The following is a 27007-nucleotide window of genomic DNA, read 5'->3' on the forward strand; positions in this document are numbered from 1 at the left end:
GGTTAGGATAATTAACATATCAGGTAAGGAGAATTAATGAATTCCTCTCCTCGACTCCTCCATCGTGGTCTCCTACGTGACCCAGCAACCGATAAATGATCGCCATATGTATGATAGAGAGAAAACTATGCACATGTTTAAAAACAATATTCTACTTACATTTTATCTGTAACATTTCTGGCACAACCAGCTACATTTCTTTTGAACCATTTTACAGATATATTTTGTAAATGTGCCTGACGTGTAGAAGGAGAGACTCATTTCATACAAGAGCATTGGTTTCCACATTTCCTCTACTTTGCCTCCTCTCCTCAATTACCTTTGACCTTTTTCAAAAGGAGGAGTGGTCCCTTCACAGATATTTGTTAACTCATTTGTTGGCTAATTAACCAGAGAGTTAGCGTTTTTACTGGAGTACATTTCAAACATCCACACAAATCCAATTGAGAATCTCCCTATGTCATGGCCTATGTCATTCAGAAAACATTGTTTAAATCATAATATCTGCCCCAGCTAATTGCATTTATCCAACAGACCTTAATAAAGACAACATTTTTACAATTAAAAGTACTATATGTATATGCAAATGTACTGAGTTTGTCCATTTGCAACGTTGGCAGCTAGCTAGCTACGTAACCTAGCTAACAAGCATGCAGGCCTAATTTGGGGGGGGGGTATAGCTAACATGAAATGTCATATTTATACACTTTTATCAAATATTTTCAAGCTTCCATACTATAGTCTGTCGTGGTTGCTTAAAGTTAAAGTAATTTGCTGCACTAGTTGGCGGCCATGCCCCTCCCCCCTCTAACTGCAAGGTATAATGTTGAAAACAATTTAAGCTGAAGGTACAGAGGGATTTACTCAAGCACTCCTGTTTCACACAAAAAACACATGATCATGGCACCATGTAATGGCATGGAACACCAAATCAACACAGAGAGGAAAATAATAAAGAGAGACAATATAACAATCAACTGACAGTCAGTGTTATGTTCCAAGTCTAAGGTTACTCAGCTACGGTACAATGCATAATTATCTGTGAGCAATTACACACAGACTGAGTCATTTGCCTTGGTCAGATTTCATGTTGCTGTCATGTTGGTTGTGCATAATTTATTACTATGATCTGCAGCCAGGGACAACTCTAAAGATGAGACAAACAGGTTGCATTCGTAGTCTGTAATGATAAAACAAGGAGTCCCTCGCCCTCTTGTCTACAATCTCCCACATCTGACCGGATATAAAAGGTAAATTGTGGGACTGCACAGAGCGCTGTCCACCGACCCCTGTAGTACAGAGTTAGAAGTTGTCTCTAATTCCCCAAACTCAGTGGTTCTTGACACACATTTGGATGTTCTAAACATACAACTACATACTGTACTTGACAAAGAGGTGTGTTTTCACATTCACCTCCACTGCTTTCAACCCCACAATACAATTGTAGCCACAAAACTAGATAATTGGATACTTTCCAAACTCCCTTTCCCTCCTATTCTTCTGGCCTCAGGTGGTGTTTGGTACCAACACTTAATGTCTACAGCACCAGTGTCAGAAAGGAACTATTGATTCATGGTTCCAGAGGAAGAATCTGACATTTTTTTGTGGATCCCAGAGATTAGAGAAAACCCTGCAGCCTGCTGGAGTGCATCATCTCCTCCCTCTCTGGCGCGTGGAGGAGAGAGGGAGGTCAAAGCAGCCGCCCAATCCCTGAGAGAGGAATTAGAGAGGCCCTCCAGGGGCTTGGGTGTGCAGGATAATCACCTCAGTGGCTTGGTTAATGGAAAGAGAGTTCAGCTAGGGACTCTCCTCAGCCTAGAGAGATGGGAGAGGGGGCAGACCGTTGGCAGGGCCACCCACAGACCTGTGACAGGTGAGTAAGACCAGCTGCCTACTCTGCCCTGCCACATCCATACACTCTGACACCTGATCCATACACCTCTCTCTCATACATCACATGAAGTTTACAGGCCCCATGGTGATATGTATATTTATCCAGACATATACATAGTCTGCTTAACAGTAGCTGTATCTACCTGTAATGTAATGTAATCTTGGTACAGCATGCTGACCTGTAGTCTTTCTTCTAAACATGTTATTTCTCAGGTCCAACAGCATTGCAGCTTGAACAGATATGGGACGTTACTCTTCGGATTTAAACAGGGTTGACATCCTGAAACACTGAGGATACACTGGCATCTGCATTTAAAAAAACAAGGGTTAATCAGTCTCTTTCGTGTAAGGCTAACGCATTATAGGGATAATAAACACAAGAAAGTGATTGACATTCATCCAAGGGTCAGAAGTACACAAATTGTAATTTCATTGAAGATATTGTCGATCAGTAAACCAGGGATGCTGCCACATGCCGCTTGTACATTTTAGATTACTCTCATGTTATCATCCGCTCTGACAAGATGACTGTGGTTAAGGCTTAAAGCAAACATGACGAAAGCAATATCACCCTGATTAAATTTACTCTGCTGATGTCTTCATTCTGGATACAGCTTGAAATGCTGGCCTTGTTTTTGCTCTAAAAAGAAAATGGGTCAAAGGTAATCTTGCACACTTAAAGGTGCAATATGCAGAAATTGTTCTGCCAATAATTTGCCTAATTTCAGTTTATGTGACAAAACAAGCAGTCATTGTGTAGAGAATCATTGTACCATCTAAACTGCAGTGAAATATATTTTCCATTACCACAAATATAGTATTTTAAGCTGTTTGAAGCTGGTGTACAAAACCAAAAATATAACATGCAAAAACAACATTTTAGAATGGGAACATAGAAATAGTGCACATAGAACAGGTCTACAGCTTCTTAGACCTGGTGTCAACGAGCATGACAGATCTATAACTAACATTTCTATGTGAATTTGGTCAGGTTGCCCAAAAAGTTACATATTGTAGCTTTAAGATTGTAATGCATAGCCCAATGGCAATGATAGCACTGGGGAAATATATATATATTTATCCCAAACAACCATGATATTGAAGGACACACCTTAGAGTGTATAACTACAGTAATTCAGAGGTCAAAATGCTCACACAGTGCTTTTCTCACTCACTTTAGCATGGTCCATGTGAGATTAACTGAATGTTTCTCTGTGTGTTGCCCCTCCACCAGAGGCTGAATCCCAGGCTCCCTCCAGACTCAGGTAGGGGTAGGAGTTTGAGACTCAGGTAGGGGAAGAAGGTTGAGTATCCTTCTGTTTACCTCCAGTTACCTCCCAGGGCAAATTGGTCGTAAGCCTCATTCAGGTGGAGGGAAGTTCAATTTTATTCCCTTTCTCTTCGCCATAGTTTTTCAACACTAAATACGCAGAGGCAGTCATTTTGCCTGCCAATGCATTTATAATGGAAATATCTGCCATTTTTAAAGTCATGCCCCTCTGTCCTTTCCTGAATAAGTCTATTTAACACACATACAGTACCAGTCAAAAGTTTGGACACACCTACTCATTCAAGGGTTTTTCTTTATTTTTACTATTTTCTACATTGCAGAATAATAGTGAAGACAACAAAACTATGCAATAACACATATGGAATCATGTAGTAACCAAAAACCGTGTTAAAAAAGAATTATCGGAACCGAAATCACAAACCAGAATATTTTTTTCATTTACTGACCTCAAAAAGCACTAATCAAAGCAAAATATATTTCCAAGAATAACTGCTGTTCCTTGCACTCCACACATGGTAATATAAACTAATGAAAAAAAATGTGTTCTAATGTTCCCCAAGACCTTCATAAACACAACCAAAGGATTATTTGTGTTTGTCACCCCAGCCTTAGCTTTCGCTTCCCCTCCTGTTCAACTCAGGCGTTCAGCGTCGCCGGCCTTCTAACTGCTTCCGAACCTACTGCTGGCAAACGCCCTTCACTCATCAACCCCGGACTTGTCTCGTCATCATTACACACACCTGGTTCCAATCCCCACTCTGTCACTGTATTTATACTCACTCTGCCATTTGTCTTTGTCGGTCATTGTAAATGTTACTTGTTTTCCTGAGAGGAATCTCTCCTACTATTCCCTGAGTACTTTATATTTTGTACTTTGGGTTCGCTCTGTGCCTTTTTGTTTATGAAGATATATTTTGAGGACAACAGCATTGGGTTTCGTCCCACTTTGATATATGGTGCTTAAATAAATTCAGCAGTTCTAAAACTACAACTGCCTCCTGCCTACTCCTCACTACACCAGGACATTGTTCTACAGTGCTTTCAGAAAGTATTCACACCCCTTGACTTTTTCCACATTTGGTGTGTTACAAAGTGGGATAAAGATTTATTTAATTGTCCTTTTTTGTGAACAATCTATGCAAAATACTCTGTAATTTCAAAGTGGATGAAAAATGTAACTCTTGTAAAACAATTATAAAAAATATAACACTGATATATTTTGATTTAATAATTATTCAACCCCCTGAGTTAATACATGTTAGAAACACCTTTGGCAGGGATTAGAGATCTAACTCTTTCTGGGTAAGTGTCAAAGAGTTTTGCACACCTGGATTGTACAATATTTGCATTATTATTTAAAAAATCTTCAAGCTCTGTCAAGTTGGTTGTTGATCATTGCTAGACAGCCATTTTAAAGTCTTGCCATAGATTTTCCAGCCAATTTAAGTAAAAACGGTAACTAGGCACTCAGAAAAATTCAATGTCGTCTTGGTATGCAACTCCAGTGTATATTTGGCCGTGGTTTTAGGTTATTGTCCTAATGAAAGGTACATTTGTCTCCCAGTGTCTGTTGGAAAGAAGACTGAACCAGGTTTTCCTCTAGGATTTTGCCTGTGCTTAGCTCTATTCCATTTATTTTTATCATTAAAAAAAACTCCCTCATCCTTGCCATTGACAAGCATACCCATGACATGATGCAGTTACCACCATGCTTGAAAATTTGAAGAGTGTTACTCAGTGATGTGTTGTCTTGGATTTGCCCCAAACATAACACTTTGTATTCAGGACATAAAATATAGATAGATGCCCTTCTTTGCAAGGCATTGGAAAACCTCTTTGGTCTTTGTGGTTGAATCTGTGTTAGAAATTCACTGCTCGACTGAGGGACCTTACATATAATAATAATATGTGTGGGGTACAGTCATGAGGTACAGTAGTCATTAAAAAACATTTTAAACAGTATTGTACTGTATACAGAGTCCATGCAACTCATGTGATTTGTTAAGACATGTTTTACCCCTAAACATATTTAGGCTTACCATAACATAGGGGTTGATACTTATTGACTCAAGACATTTCAGCTTTTCATTTGTAATTAATTTCTAAACATAAAAAAAATGTAATTCCACTTTGATGTTAAGGTATATCATGTAGGCCAGTGACAAATAATCTACATTTAATACATTTTAAATTTAGACTGTAACACAACAACATTTGGAAAGGTCAAGAGGTGTGAATAATTTCTGAAGGCACTGTATATGAAATGTACTTATTAGACAGCTAGAATGTTGCTGTCAAAATGGCTCAAAGTGGAGTCCCTCCAGGCCTGGCTTTTCTAGTGTTAAAGTGCACATTGACCTTTAGCTGGGAAGCATCCCTTGGAGAGGTTGAATAAGTTTGCTATGGAGCATCCCTGGGAGAGATACGTTAATCTCAGGAAATGGTCATTGGGAACACTGACATCCTGGGTCCATACCAGTGAAAAGCTCCATACATGAATGTGCAGTGTGTGTGTGTGTGTGTGTGTGTGTGTGTGTGTGTGTGGGCAGTGTGTGTGTAGTGTGTGCGCGTGTGTGTGCATATTCATGGTGTCACTGGTTGTTCTGTGGCACCATTTGTGACTATATATTGAACTCCTTTATTACTCTAAGTCCTCCCAGCATCATCCAGTAGACACCGTTCAATATCATAACATAGATCACCTCTAGGGAGAGAACAAATTGCTCTTTTGCTCTTACAGATTTATTAACACCATCAATCATTTTATAAAAAGCATTTATTTCAAAGTTTTTCGCTTCTTAGATAGAAGCACATAATAAAGCAACAGTACAATGTTCATAAAATATAAGTGTGATGCTGTAACATTTTCTTACATGTTGAAATACTGATATCTGCATGTGTACTAAAATAAGAACTTTTAAAATTGTACAAATAGGTACCATAAATTCGACATAGAAATTAGGCGTCATTCACTACAACAGGACAGATTGCTATTTTCTCAACAAGGGAGAAAAACATACGCCCCCAAAAAATGTTTAAAAAATGAAGAGAACAAAAAAATCATAATAATCATAATAACATTATCATAAAAAATGAGATTTACAAGAACCAATCGGCGCATGTTTGATCCTCAAGAGACATATTTGCACATTGTACTGTACATACGTTATATGTACTTTAGCTTGCTTTAGGATATATTTTTCAAGTTGCAAAAAATGCACTGTGATGCAAGAGTGTCCATTACTTAAGGCGATTTTTGAGCTCACAGGTCTTTCCTTGTGATTTATCATTGGTGAGATTGGGCTGAAAGGGGGGATTTTTCACTGGATTTGTGAAAAAACACTGTCTCTGTTTTTGTTGAATTCATCTTCCTCAGGAAGATGGAGGTGCTACACGAGCGACCAGTCTCAGTTTGCTGTTGTGGTTTTCTCATCGTTTTTTTCATTGATATAAGGCAACAATTTTTTATTCTCCTCTTTGTGAGCTCATTCACAGTATCAACAATTACATGTCTCTCTGTGACCCACATTCCAACCCCAAACCGTAGTAACCTACAAAATGAATAAAAAATTGAAATACCGAGTGTTATTTGATCTCTCACCACAAACATTAAGCATGTCTTAATTTTCCATACACACCAGTACATCCCACAGAGGTGTTTTTATTAAATGTTTTTAATGTGTTTTATATCTCTCTCTCTCTCTCTCTCTCTCTCTCTCTCTCTCTCTCTCTCGCACTTTTGTTTCCACCTCCTCAATTCCCTCTGTCCTTCCTTACCAAACATCCCCAACAGGTATCTAGTATACTGCAAGTATACTTTACACGTACAAATAACAAAGTTTACTATAAATAAAAATGCTTGTGGAATACTTATAGTAAACTTCAAGCACCACACAAAGTCAGTGGAAGGTTGGAGAAAGGGTGCAAGGAGATGGTCGGGGAAATGGGTGAACGTTAAGAGTTGTCATCGGCAGAGTCTTTGGTGCCGTAAAGGTCGGCCAGCTTCTTGAAGCGCGGGCCCCAGCTTTGGAGGTAGTCGTAGTCTAGGTCGGAATCTGTGGTCACCGACTCCAAGGAGCTGAGGGATCCAGCGATGGAGCCCCGGCCCTCGTAGCCATAGATCTGGATGGAGTCATAGGGAGGGGCCGTGGGGTCGTTGTCCGCGTCGTTAATGCGGGTCTTGATGAAATCATCCACATCCACACTGTTGGCCACGGGGTGCCCGCCAGGCCTCATTGGGTACTGGAGCTCAGGCTTGATGTCCTTACGGGGTAGGAAGCCGTTGGCACCGTCAGGGTTCTGTAGCGTAGCAATGTCGAAGGCCTCTGTGTCCTCCTCTCCGCCACCTTCATCGTCATAGGTGATGATGTTCTCACGGATGTCTTCCTCCTCAAAGACAATGAGCGGCTCCTTCTTCTGACGACGCAGGGCCACAAACAGCACCACGATCGCTGCCATGAGAAACATATCAGTCAGCCAATCATACAAGCTCTAGCTCTTATAGCTCTTAAAATACCTTTAGCATTTCACATTGCCTAATTAGACAGGCTTTAACAGATCATTTGGATTAGAAGTGCAAAAATATACAGAATTACAGGTGGTATGAATCTGTCTGACATTTTTTAAACAGTGTTAATTGCAAGCTAAATAATTAATTGAGCCTGTGTAAATAATCAAAACGCACACTATTAATATTCTGTCAAGCATCTGTTCCATAAATACATTAAACTATTCTGAAAACATTAAGGATAAGCACCACTCAGGATGGAAAAAAAGATCAAACATGAGTTAATATTAGATCAACAACAGATTGAATGCAAGTTGATGTTTTCTTTAGTGCTGATGCTCACCCAGGAGAATGACGATACAGGCTAGTATGGCGATGAGAGCTCCGGTGCTGAGGCCTGCAGGCAGGATGTAAGGCTCCACGTTACAGGACAGGATGGTGTCCTTACTGTCACAGCTGCACACTCGTATGGTCAGCGTGTTGGTGCTGCTCATGGGAGGAATGCCGTTGTCGTTGATCTCAATGGGAAGGAAGTAGACATCCTGGGTCATCCGACTGAAGCCCCTCCGGGTCACATATATGCTGGCTGTGCTGTCTGTGGGGAACAAGAGAGGAGCCGAAGTAGAATAAGTACAGAGAAAAGAGGGTCCTTTAAATAGCTCCTCTTGGGGGGGGGGTTATTTCCGGTAGTGTACAGACTGCTTAACACAATCATAGTTATAACCGAAGAGTTTTACTTATCCAACAAGTTCATAAGGCAGAAGGCAGACGTATAGCCGTGGGGGAAAAGCAATGAGCTGTGAATTTCCAGATATTAAATTATTGTAATATTGTGAACATTTATTAGCTTTTGGAAGTGTAATCAAAGCTCTAGCGGAGGTAGCTGTATTGGTTTTATTTGGAGCTGGGTGAGGGTGGAAGGATGCCAAGTGCACTCTCCTGACGCAGTGCAAGGTCGCTCTCAGAACAGAGATGGAGCGAGTTCATTTAGGTGCTTGTGGCTTAGTCATTTTCCCTCCCTCTCTCACAGCGGTGTCCTCAGCCCACTACACCTTTTTCAGAAAAGGTTTCTCATGACAAGGCTTTTGTGCATACAGAATGGAAGGGTGAATGGGCTCTATGAATCCTACGCTATTCATTATAGGTCTACATCATACTAAGAAAGGTTATCATTGCCTTGGTAAAGTATCTTTTAAGGGTTGAGGTAGAACACAGTCTAAAGAGAATTTAAATATCCTACAAGGTAGTATGGCTGAACGAAGCACTTCATAAGAAGCCACTTTTGAGGAACATTTTCTTCATAAAATTAAACTTAGCAAATGTTCTTATATCTGCAGATATGATAACGCAAGAAAAAAACTCAATAGCCCCTGCTGTCTCAGACAGACACCGCAAACTCTGAAAATCACGAGAAAATACATAGATACATTTAGATTAGAAAGCTGTCCATTTCAAAGGATGCTTTGGATTCTTTAAACCCAACAAATCAGAGGGGCTGTAATCTGTTCTGCTCATATTGTGGGCTTTTTGAAAACACTGCTAAAAAGCACTAATTTTGACTCTCATTAAAAAGCAGATCAAACGGGTAGAGAGCCATCCCTTGCCATGCTGGCTGCTATATAGTCACTGAAGCACTGCTTGGAACAGTCTGATATGACTTTATCTGGGGATTTAAAAAAATATCCCATTAAACTGCAATTAACACATTCATTCCCCCTCATTCATTCTCCTCCATCACAGAAGGAGAGATGCTTGGAAGTAGCTTGTGATTACGGCACGGTCGGGACGAGTATTAAAGCAATGGCAGAGGATGAAAAAAGAGCTTAAGTTGGCTTAAGTTTGTAGAAGAGAATATTGATGGATGCATGTCATTAAGAGAAGTGTCATGTAATTGCTTGTTCAAAGATGGCAATGCTGACTGAACTACTCGCAGCAGCTGTTGAATGTCTCCATCATAGTCATTACAATAGCTTTGTCACATGGTCCTGAGCAATCTCTATGGATATAAGCAAGTCTAATCAAGTAGTTTTATGGCGTCAAAACTCTGTGATTAACTTTTGCTTCTCATTATCTTTAATCCAGGAGTTTATAAACAAGGCTGATGAACGCTATCCCCATGATGAGTAATTCTCCTCTGATGAGAGATGGCATCCTCTGGGGATAAATACCACTGTGCCTCATCTGTTGAAATGGAATGTAACAGGTACTCTCTCTGATCAGCTCGCCTAAGCAGCCGCTCCATCACTGTGACTGGCAAGGGCTTTGAGCTTAAGGACAGCTGGGATGAGTCACCAGCCAGCCAGGCCCCCAAACACACTATCTCTCTCTCTCTCTCTCTCTCTCTCTCTCTCTCTCTCTCTCACTCACACACACACCTCTCCTCTCCACTCCTCTGGCTGATCAGTCAGAGTGTGATGTAGGGATAGCTAATGCAATCGCAAACACTGCAAACTGATCCAACAGGCTCAGTCTCCTACATGCAGCAGTTCACCGATGCAGAGGCTAGGACGCCAGAGAGACACCCGTGGTAATTAATAAGTGGGGAGCTCTATTGGATCTAGCTTCAAATCAAACTTCAGTCTACAAAGATCTGCTGAATCACTTCCGATCTGGATGTAGAGAAACCTGAATTGATGTAAAGAAGGAAAAATACCCAGTGATTTTCTATCTCACTGACTGGAGTCCTGGAGTGCCGACTAGCCACTATAAAGACAGTAAAAGTGTCCAAACAGAAGTCGCTCTTCTCATTGATGGAAATAGAATGCTTGAGCCACCCACCTCTGTTGTCTTTCAGGGAGAAATTCTGGTTGTTGACAGCCTCTGGGGCGATGCTGAAGTGGAAGTACTGTCGGTGGACCATCTCATCCTTGTCCACTGCACTGACTGTCTCTATGAGCTGAGTTGAACAACACCCACAAGAGTTAGTACAGACAGAGTCCACCAAAACACTGAACATATTCAATAAAATAGAAATATATTTTTGCACATGATGGTTACTAGTATGCATAAAGATCTGTCTTTTCTAAATGTGACTTGGGAAAAAGTACAATATACATTGTAAATGATTGGACTTACTTTGCCAGGGGAGACATTTTCACACACAAGGATTTCGTTCTGTGTGGCAAACTCAGGGGCGTTGTCATTCATATCTTTGACTTTGATGTTGACACGTACTTTTGTATCTTGGTGATGTCCCCCTGTGCAGAATGACAAAAATGAATAACAAACAAGTTAGTGATTCAGTGCGCATTCATGGGATTTGGCTTGCTAGAAAAACAAAACCAGCTCCCTCTGAAATTCACTGCAAACACAATGAGAAGACAGCACAGTATGACCCTATTTATTGTATAAGAAATGATGTAGGTTGTTGAATGCTTGGAAATGATGCTGTCAGACGAGTGTTGTGCATAATACAACAGAACTGCTTGATCTCTAAAGTTCCAGACATACATTTTTGATGCATCAAATTATCCCTGATAAGAGAGATGGAAATATTTGAGACAGATATACTTCAAAAGCAGACATAATAATGTGGAGTAGAATCACACAGACAGAGAACAGCAACTTCAAGATGTTTATTTCTGATTTGGGGGATGTGGATGTTTTGCAGTAGTCTCTAGCTACTCATTTCCCTTTTTGAAAGGCACTTTGTGGTAATCTTCTCTAAAAACATCTTGAGGGGTGGCGACTCTAGGACGACATAAGAGCCGAGGGGGAACACAACATTTCCTGGATTGGGAGGCATGGCGTCTCTGGTATTCACAGCTACTCTCTAATTTGAAACCTGAGGTGGATGGTGGAGGGTGGCGTACCAATCTCAGTGGCGCTGACAGAGATGTTGTGCCAGGGTAGTGTCTCCCGGTCCAACGGTCTGGTGGTCTTGATGATGCCATCCTCTGGGCCGACACTGAAGAACTGTTCCACGTCCGTGTAGCGGGGAATCATGTACCTGCAGTGAACAGTAGTGATAAGTAAACACGAACTGTATTCAATTAGGGCCTGGTTCCTTAGATAAAACAAAAGCCCAATTATTCTTGTGCTGTAAGAATGCATGTTTTGCACTGTTTGGATTAATGTATTCGATGGAACAATATTTATAGTTTGAAACTGCATATTAATTTAAATATTTGTTCTTGCAGAGCAGGAAATAATATAGGATATTTATTTTGTTTATTGATTGAGTCGGGCCCTGCAGTATTTTATAGTGACAAGGTGAGGCCTTTGAAACTGAAATCATCTAGGTATCAACATAAAATGGTCAATTTAAAACAGAAAGGATGTATTATAACACTATGAGACGGAGTGGGGATGATAATCAGACAACGGCGCTAAAAACAAACACAAAATTGTAACAAAGAGAGTGAGACAGAGTGTTCCAAGTAGCCTACCTGACAGGGTTGTTGGCCACGTCTGTGTCTTTAGCGTGTACACGGCCCACCACGGTCCCATCACGGGCATTCTCCTCCACCTCGAAGCTGTAGCTAGTTGCCATGAAAGCAGGCGGCTCGTCTGCGTCCTCCACCATAACCTTAACCGTGGCTGTGTCTTTGTAGGGGCCCCAGGCGATGAAACGGGGGTCCAAGTGTGTGTTGGATGCCTCTACCCTCAGGGTGTATGCCCTCTTAGTCTCAAAGTCCACAGGCTGGAAAGAGGGAGCAGCGTGGATTTAGTAATAATACATTTAAACTATATGATCATTAAAATCATGGGCCAATAAGGAGAAGGTTGTCTCCATGTAGTTCTTTCTATAATACTATTACTGCATCATAAAAATGATTTACTGTAGCTGTACACTGCTATCTAGAACCTTAGAGGGTTCTTCAGTTGTCCCCATAGGAGAACCCTTTGAAGAATCCTTTTTGGTTGCAGGTAGAACAATTTTGGTTCCAGGTAGAACCCTTTTGGGTTCCATGTAGAACCCTTTCTACTGCAAAAGGGTTCTACCTGGAACCAAAAAGGGTTCTAAACTGGAACCAAAAAGGGTTATTCTATGGAGACAGCCGAAGAACCCATTTGGATGCTTTTTTTCTAAGAGTGTCAAATCAAATATCAGTATGAAGTTGAGATGCTAGCTAGAGGGTGCTGTTGTAAAATAAGACAGTGGTTGTGGTCAACATCAGCACGAGACAACACAAAGACATTCTTTGCTCAGTCCTTATACGTAAGATGGCCCTTATTTCAGTTCAATGGCGTATCTAAGTCATAGCCTCAATCACCACCAGTTCATTTAATTGCAAGAAATTGGATAGACACTCCCAAATCAATTATGCTCAAAAATAGTTAATGGCCATATAGTGTGAACAACCCTCATCCTTCTACACCCTGCCTCCTACTGCTTTCACATATCCACCTGTTTTCTTGTTACCCTGACTCACTCGGCAGCCATCACTCCCACAAATTACCAAGTGAGACTTTAAAGTACCGACCGGAGCTGAGGGGGCAACATACCAGAATGCACACACACACACACACACACACACACACACACACACACACACACACACACACACACACACACACACACACACACACACACACACACACACACACACACACACACACACACACACACTTTATCTATCTCTGCCTGTATGGTGATTGATTTGAAGTTGTTTTCCTATCTCAGTTTTTTTGTTCATCCTTCAGTATTTTTTGCATGTCTTTAATGAAGCTGCCAACGGTGGGAACAGTCATGACCCAGTTCTTTCCTTTAACAGGTCGGTGAATGTTCCTCACTGACGTTGTCTCCTGAAGCTGTGGTCTTCTCTGTCTCACTCTTTTCCTCCCCCTCTATCTCTCTCTGTCTCCCCCTCTCTCTTTCTCCCTCCTCTCTCCTTTTCTTTCTGTCTTTTCTTTTCCTCCGTCCTCTCAATCTCTGCCCCTCTCTCTCTTTCTCTCCCTCTCTCTCTCTCTCGGTTCTTTTATTTTGGCACTTAATAATTTGCAGCTGAAACTAATCAGCGGTAGATAATATTCACAATAATGCCAGACTTCCTCTTAGCATTCAGCCTGCGCCTGGTAGCCCGCAGTTGAAACAGAATACTTGATTAAAATTCTGGCAATTCCGACAGTAATTTCGACTTTAATTTTCAACATGCTTTGAAGAGCAAAAGGTGATGATTTCCCGAGAGGTGTATAGTGGAGGCATTATGTTATTGAGAAGAGCAGGGCTACATCAAACTGATTGTTGTCGACACGCTGTATTGTCGTCGTCCCCCCCTCCCCTCCCCCTAACTCCTAACCACCCACCTCCACACACACACCACACCCAGCCTAATCAGCAGGCAGAATGTTCTCATTTGGGACCTGGGTCCTGGTATTTGTGATAGTCAAACACTGTTAAGAATTACAACCCACCCACCACCACCCTCTCTACTCAGCGTCAAGCCATTATTTCCTCTGATTCAATTCTTCCACTTTCCCCAGCTACAATTTGTATTACCCGGTGTTCATAAGACTTATTATCATTGGTGCCCTCCTCTGTTATGGAAATGAAGGGGATCTGCACTGAGCAGCAATGTCTGATCCCACTAGGGTTCATCTGGCCATAGAGGAAGTTGTTTACATGGCCGTTTTCCACATTTCAATGGCCGCTGTCGTGGCTTACCTGGTATAATCCTCAGGCATGATTAATAGAACAGCGCCATTTTTCAGCACATAGACTACACACTGGTACTCACACTCCACTGAACTGACAAAATTACCCAGCTTGCGTAAACCCTTGAGAGAATATGATTACTTCTCAGACACGCATGCAAAGGCCTCCCTCTCTCAGAGTTGTGTTAGTTTTGGAGAGGAGTAGAGGGGAGTGTGAGTGAGATTGCTGCTGATCTCTGAGTGTGAGGGAGCCTGTGCTGTGAAAGACAGTTGAGGGATTTTAAATAATGAAGCACCACCAGGTGGCAATGTTCCATCTAGGCTGCTGCTCCTGCTGCGTAGGGACCAGGGAGGGAAGCAGTGCCTCTCTCTCTCTCCTCTGGAGGCCCGGCTAAGCCTAACCATGGCAGGCAGGCGGCTCCAGGCGCAATGGTGCCAGTGATCACCCAGAGGCAGCCCAGGCGCGGTGCAGTGCAGTGCAAGGCTGACCTCCCCAGGTTGGTAAACGTCGGCATAATCCCAGCCCTGGAGCACAGCAGAGCTGCAGCGCCACGCTAGCAGCCGACCCACAGTCAGACTGCATAGATTCCTCTCCCAGAGAACCAACCATGAAAGTCAATGCTCGTAATAAGAAACTGAGGCGGTGTCATTGCAATCACAGAGTGGAACGGTGAAAAATCACTCCCCTCTCTCTCTCTCTCTCTCTCCTGCTCAGTGTGTGCTTCAGTCTCACACACAGGCACACGCTCTCTTTCTATTTTTCCCTCTCTTTCTCTCTCTGCCACACAGAAATTGCATATAGCCACCTTTACATATTCAAACACGCACAGACACACACAGGTGTATCAAGTAATGTCACGTATTGAGGCTATCATTTTAGTCCTCAGAATGTTAGTGAAAGGGCAGTAACAAAAAGGGTGATTCAATGCAGATGACTCTATAGACTGTCTCACACATTCTTTTCATTCCTCCATCATTTTTATGGAATAGTAAATCCCCTTCAGTCCCTTCTCACCTTTCTCAGTTTGATAACACCCTCACGGGTGTCAGTGTCGGTGGTAATCTCAAACACAGTCATCCCATCGCCCTCGATGAAACGATATGACACAAGTCCATTCTCCCCCAGATCTGGATCTTTAGCCTTCAGACGGCCTACCTCCTCACCCGAAACCTTGTCCTCTGAAACGGACATGGCGTATACACCTGTGGGGAGAAACAATAGAAACTGTTACAAATTTAAAAAATATATCATTCACACTTGTATTCGATGCCTGATGCCTGCTTTGACTTACTCCGAGGTACAGAATAGCATTCACCCAACTTTCCACTGCATTCATGTAATCTTGTTTTAAATGAGCCCCTGTCTATCCTTGTCACCATGGGGGCAGCTGTATATAGTTAGATACATGCACCTACATAGCTAGGTACTAGTAAAGAGGCTCCTAGTCTTCACCAAGTAGCTCAGATTGTCACTGCTCAATCCCCTTCTCTTCCTGTATTAGGCTATAGGCTTGGGGAATGTATGTTAGAAGAAATTGAAGTTGTAAAAGCCAATTATTGTTATTATATGCCTTATTCTTGAAACATTTTATAATTCCAGTAAAATTTTGATGACAATATACATGTTTTATTTAAAATTTATTTAACAAGGCAAGTCAGTTAAGAACACATTTTACAATAACCCTGGGCAAACTCTCCCCTAACCCGGACGACGCAGGACCAATTGTGCGCCGCCCTATGGGACCCCCAATCATGGCCGGTTGTGATACAGCCTGGGATTGAACCAGGGTCTGTAGCGGTGCTTCTAGCACTGAGATGCCTATCTATATCACTGAGATTAATGTTTTATATATATATATATATATATATAAATATATATATATATATATATATATAATGTTATGGTTCTGATAGCATGATGCAACTTGCACTTTGTTTTTAGGGTTGATTGAGACAATGTATTCCCCCCAACCTTATTCTTTCAATAATGTTTTTTAAAAATATTATATTGTGTATGTCTTTCCTTATCAAATGTAAGACTAAATGCCATTTGTAATATGTTTTGGTGCATATACAGTGAGCTCCAAAAGTATTGGGACAGAGAAAATGTTTTGTTCATAACACTTATTATGATTGACAGTCAAAATACAAAGTGCTGGAGTACAGAGTCAAAACAACAAAAACATTTTCACTGTCCCAATACTTGTGAAGCTCACTGTATGTATTTAAAATACTATCCAGATAAGAAAGTTAAAATACTATCCAGATAAGAAAAATACTACTAGTCAAGAAAACGGCTGTAACTCATTCACAGTAAAGTATATTACTATTCTGATTTCAGATAATCAATCTTTACAAAATATAAGAACGACTAAATATGCTCAGTTTTTCTCCATCTTCAATGGCAGCTGTTTGGGGACAAAAGCATATAAGATTGTCACGTTTGTCGTAATAATGGTCGGACCAAGCTGCAGCGCGATATGGTTTCCACATAATTTATTAAAGTGAAAACTTAGAACAAAACAAATAAAGAAACTAACAACGAACCGTGACTAACGAGATGCTACGTGCACTAACTCAAAACAATATCCCATAACACACAGGTGGAAAAATGCTACTTAAGTATGATCCCCAATTAGAGACAACGATAGCCAGCTGCCTCTAATTGGGAATCATACCAAAACACCAACATAGAAAAAACAAACTAGAACCCCACATAGAAAATATAAACCTGACTAAACCCCTAGTCACGCCCTGACCTACTCTACCATAGAAAATAAAGGCTTTCTATGGTCAGGACGTGACAAAGATACACATTTTCACAGGTGTTTTTTCTTGACTGATTAGCATTTCATTGATGTGGTCCTATCACATGTCATATCATTTGAAAGGGCTGTTTCTCAGCTTTCAAAATCTGTATCATGTTTTCATATATGGTTTGACACCAGAAAAGTATGCTCATTAATGCACGCTGAGGTCATCGTCTCAGTAATTTCAGGAATTCCTAAACTCTCCAAACAATGATGCAACAATACCAATATGGCGATTTACAGTTTATTTTTTATTTTTTATTTTACCTTTATTTAACTAGGCAAGTTGGAGTTAGCTGCTGTTTCCATTCATTTTTAATGCTGTAAAACACATTTGTGGTATTTTACTGTGCATTCTACAATGTTTTTAAGAGAAGTCTTACAGTGTAAGTACATGTCGTGGTCCATCTTTGAAAAACAGTGTGTCTTTAACTGTTCTGCATTTACACTTAATGACAGAGAGAGAGAGAGAGAGAGAGAGAGAGAGAATAATGGAGCACAAGAGATAACTGTGGAGGTCAGCTGGCCAGCACCTGAAGGCCTCAGCCAATGAGCAGTCAGTGTTTTGTGTTTGTATTTGCATGTGTGAGTGTGTGTCTACAGGGGTGCATGCACCTGCCTGTGGCCGAGCCAGAGCAGTAGGTCCATATGCCCTCTCCGCCCTATCTGCTCCACCTATTGAAGTGTTCAGAGCCAAACGCTTCAGCTGCATTTAAAAATAACTCTGGCATGGGAAGGAGCCTTTTAAAAATGGCCTGATGATACAAAGGGCTGCTACTTCAATCAGACTACATAGAAAACTATGGGATATTTTCATGAGAACGTTACTGAATCCTCCCAGTCTAAAATGGCTCTGACCTGGAATAAACATGAACATAATATCATAGGCTGAACAATATGACAATACTGATCTGTATGTCATCTGAAAAAGTATGTCATCACTTATTGAACAATGTTCCAGTTTTCATCATCTGGGAAATAGTTGACATTGTGACACGTGTTCGAGTCAGCCTAATGACTCAACCAGTTTCTCACCCCACCCAGGACTAGTTTACCCCAAATATGTCGATAATTTTCCATCCAAGAGCCACTGTTAGCAGGGCTACATCCGAGCCGCAGTGCTGATAGTAGGGGAAAGAGTGGGGCTCTCTGGGACAAATCTTCAGGCTCTACTCTCAAGAAGTAGGGGGAAATTGATGTAGGCCATTTCTACTATATGAGACATAAATCTGTGTTTAGCTCGCGGTTTAGAGCTACAAGAATTCCCCTCCATTCCCCCCCTGTCGAACAGAAATACTGACACAAGCACTGTTAATATTTCACAACTCTTTATCGGCTTAAGATACTTGCTGTCATCACATCTCCTATGAGCGCAATGAAACCATTTAATAATTAAGCTTCAATATATCCCCTTTAACATCTACACCCTGTATAAACCGTGTGTTGCATGGCCTCTGGGGCCAGCAGCGATCCATATTTTCAAGTGTCAATCCTAATATGTCAGCTGAGGCTTGAGGGGCTGGGAGAGCGCTAGACTGGCTAAAAGCAGACCTGTCCCTCTTGGATGATGGTGCTCGTACCTCAGCAGAGAGGGACAGTGACGGCAGGAAGAGAGACCATCTCAGGATCTCAGTCAGCTTAAGAAAACAGAAAAGAAAAAACAGAAAAAGTGAAAAAAAGAGAGACAGGACTCTTCACTTACTCTGAGGGAACTTCGGTGGGTTGTCGTTGACGTCCGTCAGGGTGATTTTCACTTCTGTTGTCCCTGACAGTCCCCCCATGTGTCCCCCCATGTCCTTGGCTTGTATGACGACGTCATATTCCTGCCGCGCTTCCCTGTCCATGTTGGGCAGAGCTGTCCGGATTATCCCTGGGGACAGGAGAGGAGGAAAATGGCTTTAATTCAAGAAGGAGCTGCCTGTGACCTTTCAACAGCCTACTACTCTGCAAGGCCTACTGGGAGGAGCAGGGCATGTTGGGTCATCACTGAAACGTGAGATCCCATTGTGACAAGTGCCATCGCCATCTCATTCATCAGGCTCCTTTTCTAATATTGGCGTAACTAGTGTGATATATAAAAGGGGAAAAGAAGTGACTTGTTTCATTGGAAACTGCAGAACAATGCTCAGAACAACAGCGAGGAACTGTTTTTTTTAAGCCAGTCTTGTTTATTTATTTATTTTTCTGTGAGGAAACTGGCGCTTCTCACATCACAGGAGAATATGATGGGGATGGTTGATCTCTGGTGATATTTAGATGAGCCTGTGCATGAAACGCAGATAAGCCAAAAACAAATTAGAAATGTGAGCATGGGACAGGATCCAGTGAAATATCCAGCTTTGGTTTATTAGCAGGATTTTCTCTCTCCAATCTCTCTCTCACTCTGAGATCTCCCTGTTTGGCTGGGGGTACTTTGGCTCCCAGGATGCTTAGAGTTCAACCAGGATATTGCTTGCCTAATCTGGCCGTGAGTTAATTCTGTTTGGCAAAGGACAGGTACACTCAGACTTTGCCTTGGAGAAATCCCAAAGCACGACAGGGCTGATCCTCAACGCCCCTTACTTGGCACGGTTACAAAATCAGAGAATTGACAGATTATCATAAGATACATTTAAATACATGACCGTTTTGATACGAGACATACAGTCGTGGCCAAAAGTTTTGAGAATGACACAGATATTAATTTTCACAAAGTCTGCTGCCTCAGTTTGTATGATGGCAATTTGCTTATACTCCAGAATGTTATGAAGAGTGATCAGATGAGCTGCAATTAATTGCAAAGTCCCTCTTTGCCATGCAAATTAACTGAATCCCCAAAAAACATTTCCACTGCATTTCAGCCCTGCCACAAAAGGACCAGCTGACATCATGTCAGTGATTCTCTCAATTAACACAGGTGTGAGTGTTGACGAGGACAAGGCTGGAGATCACTCTGTCATGCTGATTGAGTTCGAATAACAGACTGGAAGCTTCAAAAGGAATCATTGCTGGAATCATTGTTCTTCCTCTGTCAACCATGGTTACCTGCACGGAAACATGTACCTTCATCATTGCTTTGCACAAAAAGGGCCTCACAGGCAAGGATATTGCTGCCAGTAAGATTGCACCTAAATCAACCATTTATTGGATCATCAAGAACTTCAAGGAGAGCGGTTCAATTGTTGTGAAGAAGGCTTCAAAGCGCCCAAGAAAGTCCAGCAAGCGACAGGACCGATTCAGCTGCGGGTTGATTCAGCTGCGGGATCGGGGCCCCACCTGTATAGAGCTAGCTCAGGAATAGCAGTAGACAGGTGTGAGTGCATCTGCACGCACAGTGAGGTGAAGACCTTTGGAGGATGGCCTGGTGTCAAGAAGGGCAGCAAAGAAGCCACTTCTCTCCAGGAAAAACATCAGGGACAGAATGATATTCTGCAAAAGGTACAAGGATTGGACTGCTGAGGACTGGGGTAAAGTAATTTTCTCTGATGAATCCCCTTTCCGATTGTTTGGGGCATCCGGAAAAAAGCTTGTCCGGAGAAGACAAGGTGAGCGCTACCATCAGTCCTGTGTCATGCCAACAGTAAAGCATCCTGAGACCATTCATGTGTGGGGTTACTTCTCAGCCAAGGGAGTGGGCTCACTCACAATTTTGCCTAAGAACACAGCCATGAAAAAAGAATGTTACCAACACATCCTCCGAGAACAACTTCACCCAACCATCCAGGAACAGTTTGGCGACGAACAATGCCTTTTCCAGCATGATGGAGCACCTTGCCATAAGGCAAACATGATAGCTAAGTGACTCGAGGAACAAAACATTGATATTTTGGGTCCATGGCTAGAAAACAAAAACAAAAACCCACAAATTCTGACAAACTCCAAGCATTGATTATGCAAGAATGGGCTGCCATCAGTGTGGCCCAGAAGTTAATTGACAGCATGCCAGGGCGGATTGCAGAGGTCTTGAAAAAGAAGGGTCAACACTACAAATATTAACTCTTTACATCAATTTCATGTAATTATCAATAAAAGCCTTTGACACTTATGAAATGCTTGTAATATTACTTCAGTACTCCTTAGTAACATGTGACAAAAATATCTAAAGACACTGAAGCAGCAAACTATCTATCTATCTATCTATCTATCTATCTATCTATCTATCTATCTATCTATCTATCTATCTATCTATCTATCTATCTATCTATCTATCTATCTATCTATCTATCTATCTATCTATCTATCTATCTATCTATCTATCTATCTATCTATCTAACTAGATGAAGTCGGAAGTTTACATACACCTTAGCCAACTACATTTAAACTCAGTTTTTCACAATTCCTGACATTTATTCCTAGTTAAAATTCCTTGTCTTAGGTCAGTTACGATCACCACTTTATTTTAAGAATGTGAAATGTCAGAATAATAGTAGAGAGAATGATTTATTTCAGCTTCTATTTCTTTCATCACATTCCCAGCGGGTCAGAAGTTTACATACACTCAATTAGTATTTGGTAGCCATGTCTTTAAATTGTTTAACTTGGGTCAAACGTTTCGGGTACCCTTCCACAAGCTTCCCACAATAAGTTGGGTGAATTTTGGCCCATTCCTCCTGACAGAGCTGGTGTAACTGAGTCAAATTTGTAGGTCTCCTTGCTCGCACACGCTTTTTCAGTTCTGCCCACAAATGTTCGATAAGACTGAGGTCAGGGCTTTGTGATGTCCACTCCAATACCTTGACGTTGTAGTCCTTAAGCCATTTTGCCACAACTTTGGAATTATGCTTGGGGTAATTGTCCATTTGGAAGACCCATTTCCGACCAAGCTTTAACTTCCTGACTGATGTCTTGAGATGTTGCTTCAATATATCCACATAGTTTTCCATCTACATGATGCCATCTATTTTGTGAAGTGTACCAGTCCATCCTGCAGCAAAGCACCCCCACAACATGATGCTACCACCCCCGTGCTTCAAGGTTGGGACCTCCTCTTTATCCTCCAAACATAACGATGGTCATTATGCCCAGACTTTTCTATTTGTGTTTCATCAGACCAGAGGACATGTCTCCAAAAAGTACGATCTTTGTCCCCATGTGCAGTTGCAAACCATAGTCTGGCTTTTTTATAGCAGTTTTGGAGCAGTGGCTTCTTCCTTGCTGAGTGGCCTTTCAGGTTGTTTCGATATAGGACTCGTTTTACTGTGGATATAGATACTTTTGTACCTATTTCTGTAAACAATTGTTGGAAAAATTTCTTCTGTCATGCACAAAGAAGGGCCAAAACTATAGTTTGTTAATTAACAAGAAATTTGTGGAGTGGTTGAAAAACAAGTTTTAATGACTCCAAACTAAGCGTATGTAAACTTCCGACTTCAACTGTATACAATGTCATGCTACCTGGATGAATATGAAACAAGGCAGGACAGAGAGGTTGGGTACCTGTTTGTGGTTCCACTGAGAAGTAGGGTTGGCCTTGGAGAATGCTGTACACCAGTCTGGCACTATTCCCGTAGGTGGGATCATCAGCATCTGTGGCCGTTACCTGCATCACTGAGGTACCTGGAGGACACAAGAAACGCGGGTGTTATTATTTTCAACACCATTTATTTACCCAACATAATAGTAGACTTGCAATTTGTAAATCATTATGACATTTAGCTTGAGCCAATCCTATGTTTCTCAAATGAAATTCCTGCTCTATAGCTCCTGATGCTTGGAAGTTTTTGCCATTCTAGAAATCACTTAATCTTAACCTGAATGATGGTGCAGTCAGCATCCCTCCTATGGTTATAATGTCCTTAAGTGTTCATGGTTTTGGAATTCACACAAAGCCTAGCCGTTTCACCAGTACTTGAAATGAATTTGCCATCACAATGGTTTCTGAACATATTTGAAGCTGGGCTGGTTTAAACTGCCAAGTCTGAGCCCCAGAAGCACCATTTGGGTTGTCAGCGGGTGGAATCACAGGGTAACAGATTGTTACTCTGTGACAGGCCAGCATAAAGGATGTTGTATTACAAGGTGTGACCCCCCACAGACACACACACACACAAAACACTCACGAGGAAGAGGGAAATTGCAAAGCCACAACAACAACAGGAACACTTCCAATTTTGCCTCCCCCGGTCAGATTTCAGTAATTTTGAATAATGCATGGGAAACAAGCTGTTCACTGGTAAACAGTCTGAGGAAGGGAGAATTAGACAGAGGGTAGGGAATCCTTCACGGTCCATTCCCCAGCCAGACTCACCGACGTTGGACATTTCAGGCACCCTGGCGTAGTATGGTCCATGTAGGAACTCAGGTGGGTTGTCATTGATGTCCTGGACCTTGACTATGAACTCAGACGGAGGCTCCAGAGGCTTGTTGGTGGCCCTGTCCACAGCCTGGGCTGTGAGGGTGTACTGGGCCTGCTCTTCCCTGTCCAGTGTCTTGGTGGCATGGATGTTGCCTGTCTTGTCATCAATGACGAAAATGGTGCCTGCACCCTCCCCTGAGAGAATGTACTTGCAATTGCCATCTCCAGCGTCAACGTCTGAGTGGAGCTGGAAACAAATGGACAGCAGAACATTTTAGCAAAATTACTTGGGTAAAATATGTAAAAACCATTTAAAAATACTACATTCCAACATGTAGTGTGATCACTAGGAGCATGGATAAGGAGAAGCACATTCAGCCCAGGCAATCATGTAAATGTGATTATGCTAAACTGACTTGAAACCAATATGTTTCAACACAGAGAATCAATCTATATTTCCTCTGATGATAAACATTAGGTGCAACACAGCAACATTACAATTAGTGGTCTGTCACCTTATCAGGTAGTTAGCCACTTAGTTGATTGGTTCATTTCTGCAATTCAAAACACGTAGAACTATATTCCCACAAACGCATATGTGAATGATATTTTAATTTTGCAATATCTACCAACTTTCATTATATTCTATGAAGTATTCTTCATAGAAGCCTGTTCTGCATGCATGTTGTTTTTGTTGTTGATTGATGTCATGATTGATATTCCAATCCAATAATAACAAGGTACCATCTCTGTCACTGCTGGAATTAGAGGCAAATTTAGGTCCCCATTTGTAATCATCATTTCTGTGGACCCATAAATCGCTTGTTTCCCAGATGTCAGTGTCTTTGGGGGATGCTTTAATATTAAAAATGAAATCCAATTCATAACCTTTAATCAAGTGGGCCACTGATTGCTTTTGTGTAACAAATTGAAGATATTGCAAGGTCTCCGCTGGTAATGAAAACCCCTTGTGACTCTAATTCAGCAGTCAACAGATAGATAGAGGGAAAGAATGGGAGAGAAAAGAGAGGTGGGAAGGTGATGATTAAGAATTTAAAACAGTGACCTTACCCTGCCCACTAACACTGGGTCTGGCCCTGTGTACTCCTCAATGACAAAGAACTGGTTCCAGACCCAGCCTCTCTTGGAGCGATGTAGGACCTGTCCCTCTTTGCCTGTCCTCTCCCGGTGCCTGTGTAGGGAGAGGCGGTGGCGGTGGCTGTGCTCCAGGGGTGCCGAGGTGGCCACAGCGCTGCACAGCACGGCGCCCAGGCACATCAGAAACACCTGCAGTCCTAGTCCCTCCCACATCCTGCTGCCTGCTGCCTGCTGACCAACGCTACTCCGACCTTCCTCTGGGCCTTCCTGCACGTGTGCCTGTATCCCCTGAGAGGCACAACCCAGAGATAATCCTGGAAAAACCTTCCTAAGAGGTCCTTCCTGGACTGTGGCTTCACTCCACTCACTCACTAGCCTGGGGACTTGGACCCTAAGCCTCACCGGATCCTTTGGTTTTGCTTTATGCAGTTACTCATCACAACCCCCTTCTTCTTCTTCTCTCTCTTCCTCCTTCTTCTCCTCCCGACGTAGGCCCTGAAATGAAAATACACAGTCAGTCACAGGGGACAAAACAGTTCTGTACAAGAGTAGTTATCATCAGCCCACACTCCAACCAAAGTTTTAATTGACTCCTCTCTAAATCTCGACATATTAATTCATTTTGTGCCTCTATCTTGCTCTAATTAAGTGACAGAGGTTGTAAACTCATTTGCTCTTATTTAATTAGACATCAAGCCACTGGTGTTCTCAAATTGAAACGTTGCCTATGTTTTGTCCCTTGTAGTATTACATTGGGTGATTAGAGCAAAAGTGAAATTGTTTCCTTGAAAATTCTTATTTGGATAAAATGCATCACTTAATTTTAATTCCCTGACCATGCACCGATGGTCAACAACGCGACAATGGAGCTAAAAAGAGAATAGTCTAATAGTTGATTTTCTCAGTCACAACTGCAACCAAAAGCAGGCTTTACCACATGCCAATAGGTTATGTTACACATCCGACAATTAACCAGATGAGGTGTTGTTGTCAGTCCCATGATTGGCTTTCATCACTTCCTACTTGGCTGCTCATGGATGGACAGAGGAACAAATGGCCCTTTTGGGGATTTTCCTGTTCAGTGAGCCACTAAGAACCTTCAGCCTCAGCACTTCAGCAACGATGCTAGCTGGAAGCCCAACCACAACAATAATACTTTAACACACTGCTTAAAGCTGCCTCTCACTGGAACCAGTTCAACACACAGTCCAGCAGGGAAGAGAGTGAGGGAGAGAAGAGGAAAAAAACAGAACAAATCTCCAGCTTGTGTGACAGCGCTCATAAATAAAGTCCAAATAAAGCGCATCCACCAGTGAAGTAGGGAAATGGCATCCTAACTCAGCTGGACCTCTCCACTGTCAGCCCCCATAATGAACGCCTGATAACGCTTCATGCTTTCCAGTGTCTCAGCTGTAAATTGGCAGCTACTCTGGAAAAAATAATACATTTTATGCTTTCTTTCATTATTGACTGGCCACCAAAATGTCAGCAAACTGTGTGTGTAGGAGTGGTTTTATTGCCTCCGAAGCCCCATCATCTCAAGGGGAGTGTTTCCCATTTAAATGCTTCGGGAATCACAGGCATTCATTCCTTTCCAGTAAATCCAGATGGCTCCTATAGGCCCACTCTGCAGAGGTACATAAAAAAAATGGACAGCTAATGCAGCTCTATGCTATCATGTCGGAAATTCCTATGCAGAAGCAGTTATTTTCAATCTGTGTCAAATCAAAGGAAATGAGTTGAGATTCAAACAGCCGACTCAGAAGTCTGAGACACAAGTCTCCTACTTGTTTGATGATGAAATTACGTGACTAGGATCTAATCAACGCTGGATATTCCATTACATTCCACAGGATTTAAGCTTGACTCACACACCTTTCGTAGGTCTACATTGGGTGAAATGAAACCCACTCCATGTTTTTATTGTATTTTTTAAGTATTTCTCTTGGTATGTCCTCTAAAGAGGTCCTTGAAAGAGTGAGCTTCCACCCACAACATGTTGCAACAATATCCATGTGGTACATAGGGGCGGCAAGTAGCCTAGCATTGGGCCAGTGGCCGAAAGGCTACTGGTTCAAATCCCAGGGCAGACTAGGTGAATAATCTGCTGATGTGCCTTTGAGCAAGGCACTTAACCATAATTGCTCCTGTAAGTCGCTCCTCTGGATAAGAGCGTCTGCTAAATGTAAATGTAAAAAAATTGCGGTCCTATAACTTTGCCTACATTTGATTTAAAATGCATCCCCACTCCAAGACGAATCAAGAGGGTTCTAATACATGATTCACCCCCAGATCGATCTCTATTTGCTTCCGTCTTGGCTAAGACAGATGTGCTGAATAAGTAGTCTGGTCCAAAGTCACTAATTGATGGTAAGTGGTTCACCAGTGATGCAAAATCTCTCATCTGTTACAGTAATACAGTGATTGTGATTCATGTATTAAGTATTCCAGTGGAAGGCTAGACAGCTAAATGTTTCAATGCAGCACCACTATGGAATGGTGAGAATTTGTGAATATGGAAAAATACACTGAATATA

General features: G+C 41.9%; 1 protein-coding gene across 1 annotated transcript in view; it reads right to left on the minus strand.

The window, feature by feature from the left end:
• Positions 1 to 5942: 5942 nt before the first annotated feature.
• Positions 5943 to 27007, minus strand: part of LOC112249089 (cadherin-11) — a 67226-nt gene continuing 46161 nt past the window's right edge. The window contains exons 3-13 of the mRNA XM_024418735.2: positions 24444 to 24965; positions 23325 to 23619; positions 22514 to 22633; positions 18801 to 18968; positions 15304 to 15491; positions 12080 to 12333; positions 11504 to 11640; positions 10767 to 10888; positions 10470 to 10587; positions 8035 to 8286; positions 5943 to 7635 (exon numbers count right to left, since the gene is read on the minus strand). Of these exons, the coding sequence (XP_024274503.1) occupies positions 7139 to 7635; positions 8035 to 8286; positions 10470 to 10587; positions 10767 to 10888; positions 11504 to 11640; positions 12080 to 12333; positions 15304 to 15491; positions 18801 to 18968; positions 22514 to 22633; positions 23325 to 23619; positions 24444 to 24683 (2391 nt within the window). The 5' untranslated portion in view covers positions 24684 to 24965 and the 3' untranslated portion in view covers positions 5943 to 7138. The remainder of the gene's footprint in view (positions 7636 to 8034; positions 8287 to 10469; positions 10588 to 10766; positions 10889 to 11503; positions 11641 to 12079; positions 12334 to 15303; positions 15492 to 18800; positions 18969 to 22513; positions 22634 to 23324; positions 23620 to 24443; positions 24966 to 27007) is intronic.

The sequence above is a fragment of the Oncorhynchus tshawytscha genome, linkage group LG04 (assembly GCF_018296145.1).
Source record: "Oncorhynchus tshawytscha isolate Ot180627B linkage group LG04, Otsh_v2.0, whole genome shotgun sequence".
NCBI classification, from domain to species: domain Eukaryota; kingdom Metazoa; phylum Chordata; class Actinopteri; order Salmoniformes; family Salmonidae; genus Oncorhynchus; species Oncorhynchus tshawytscha.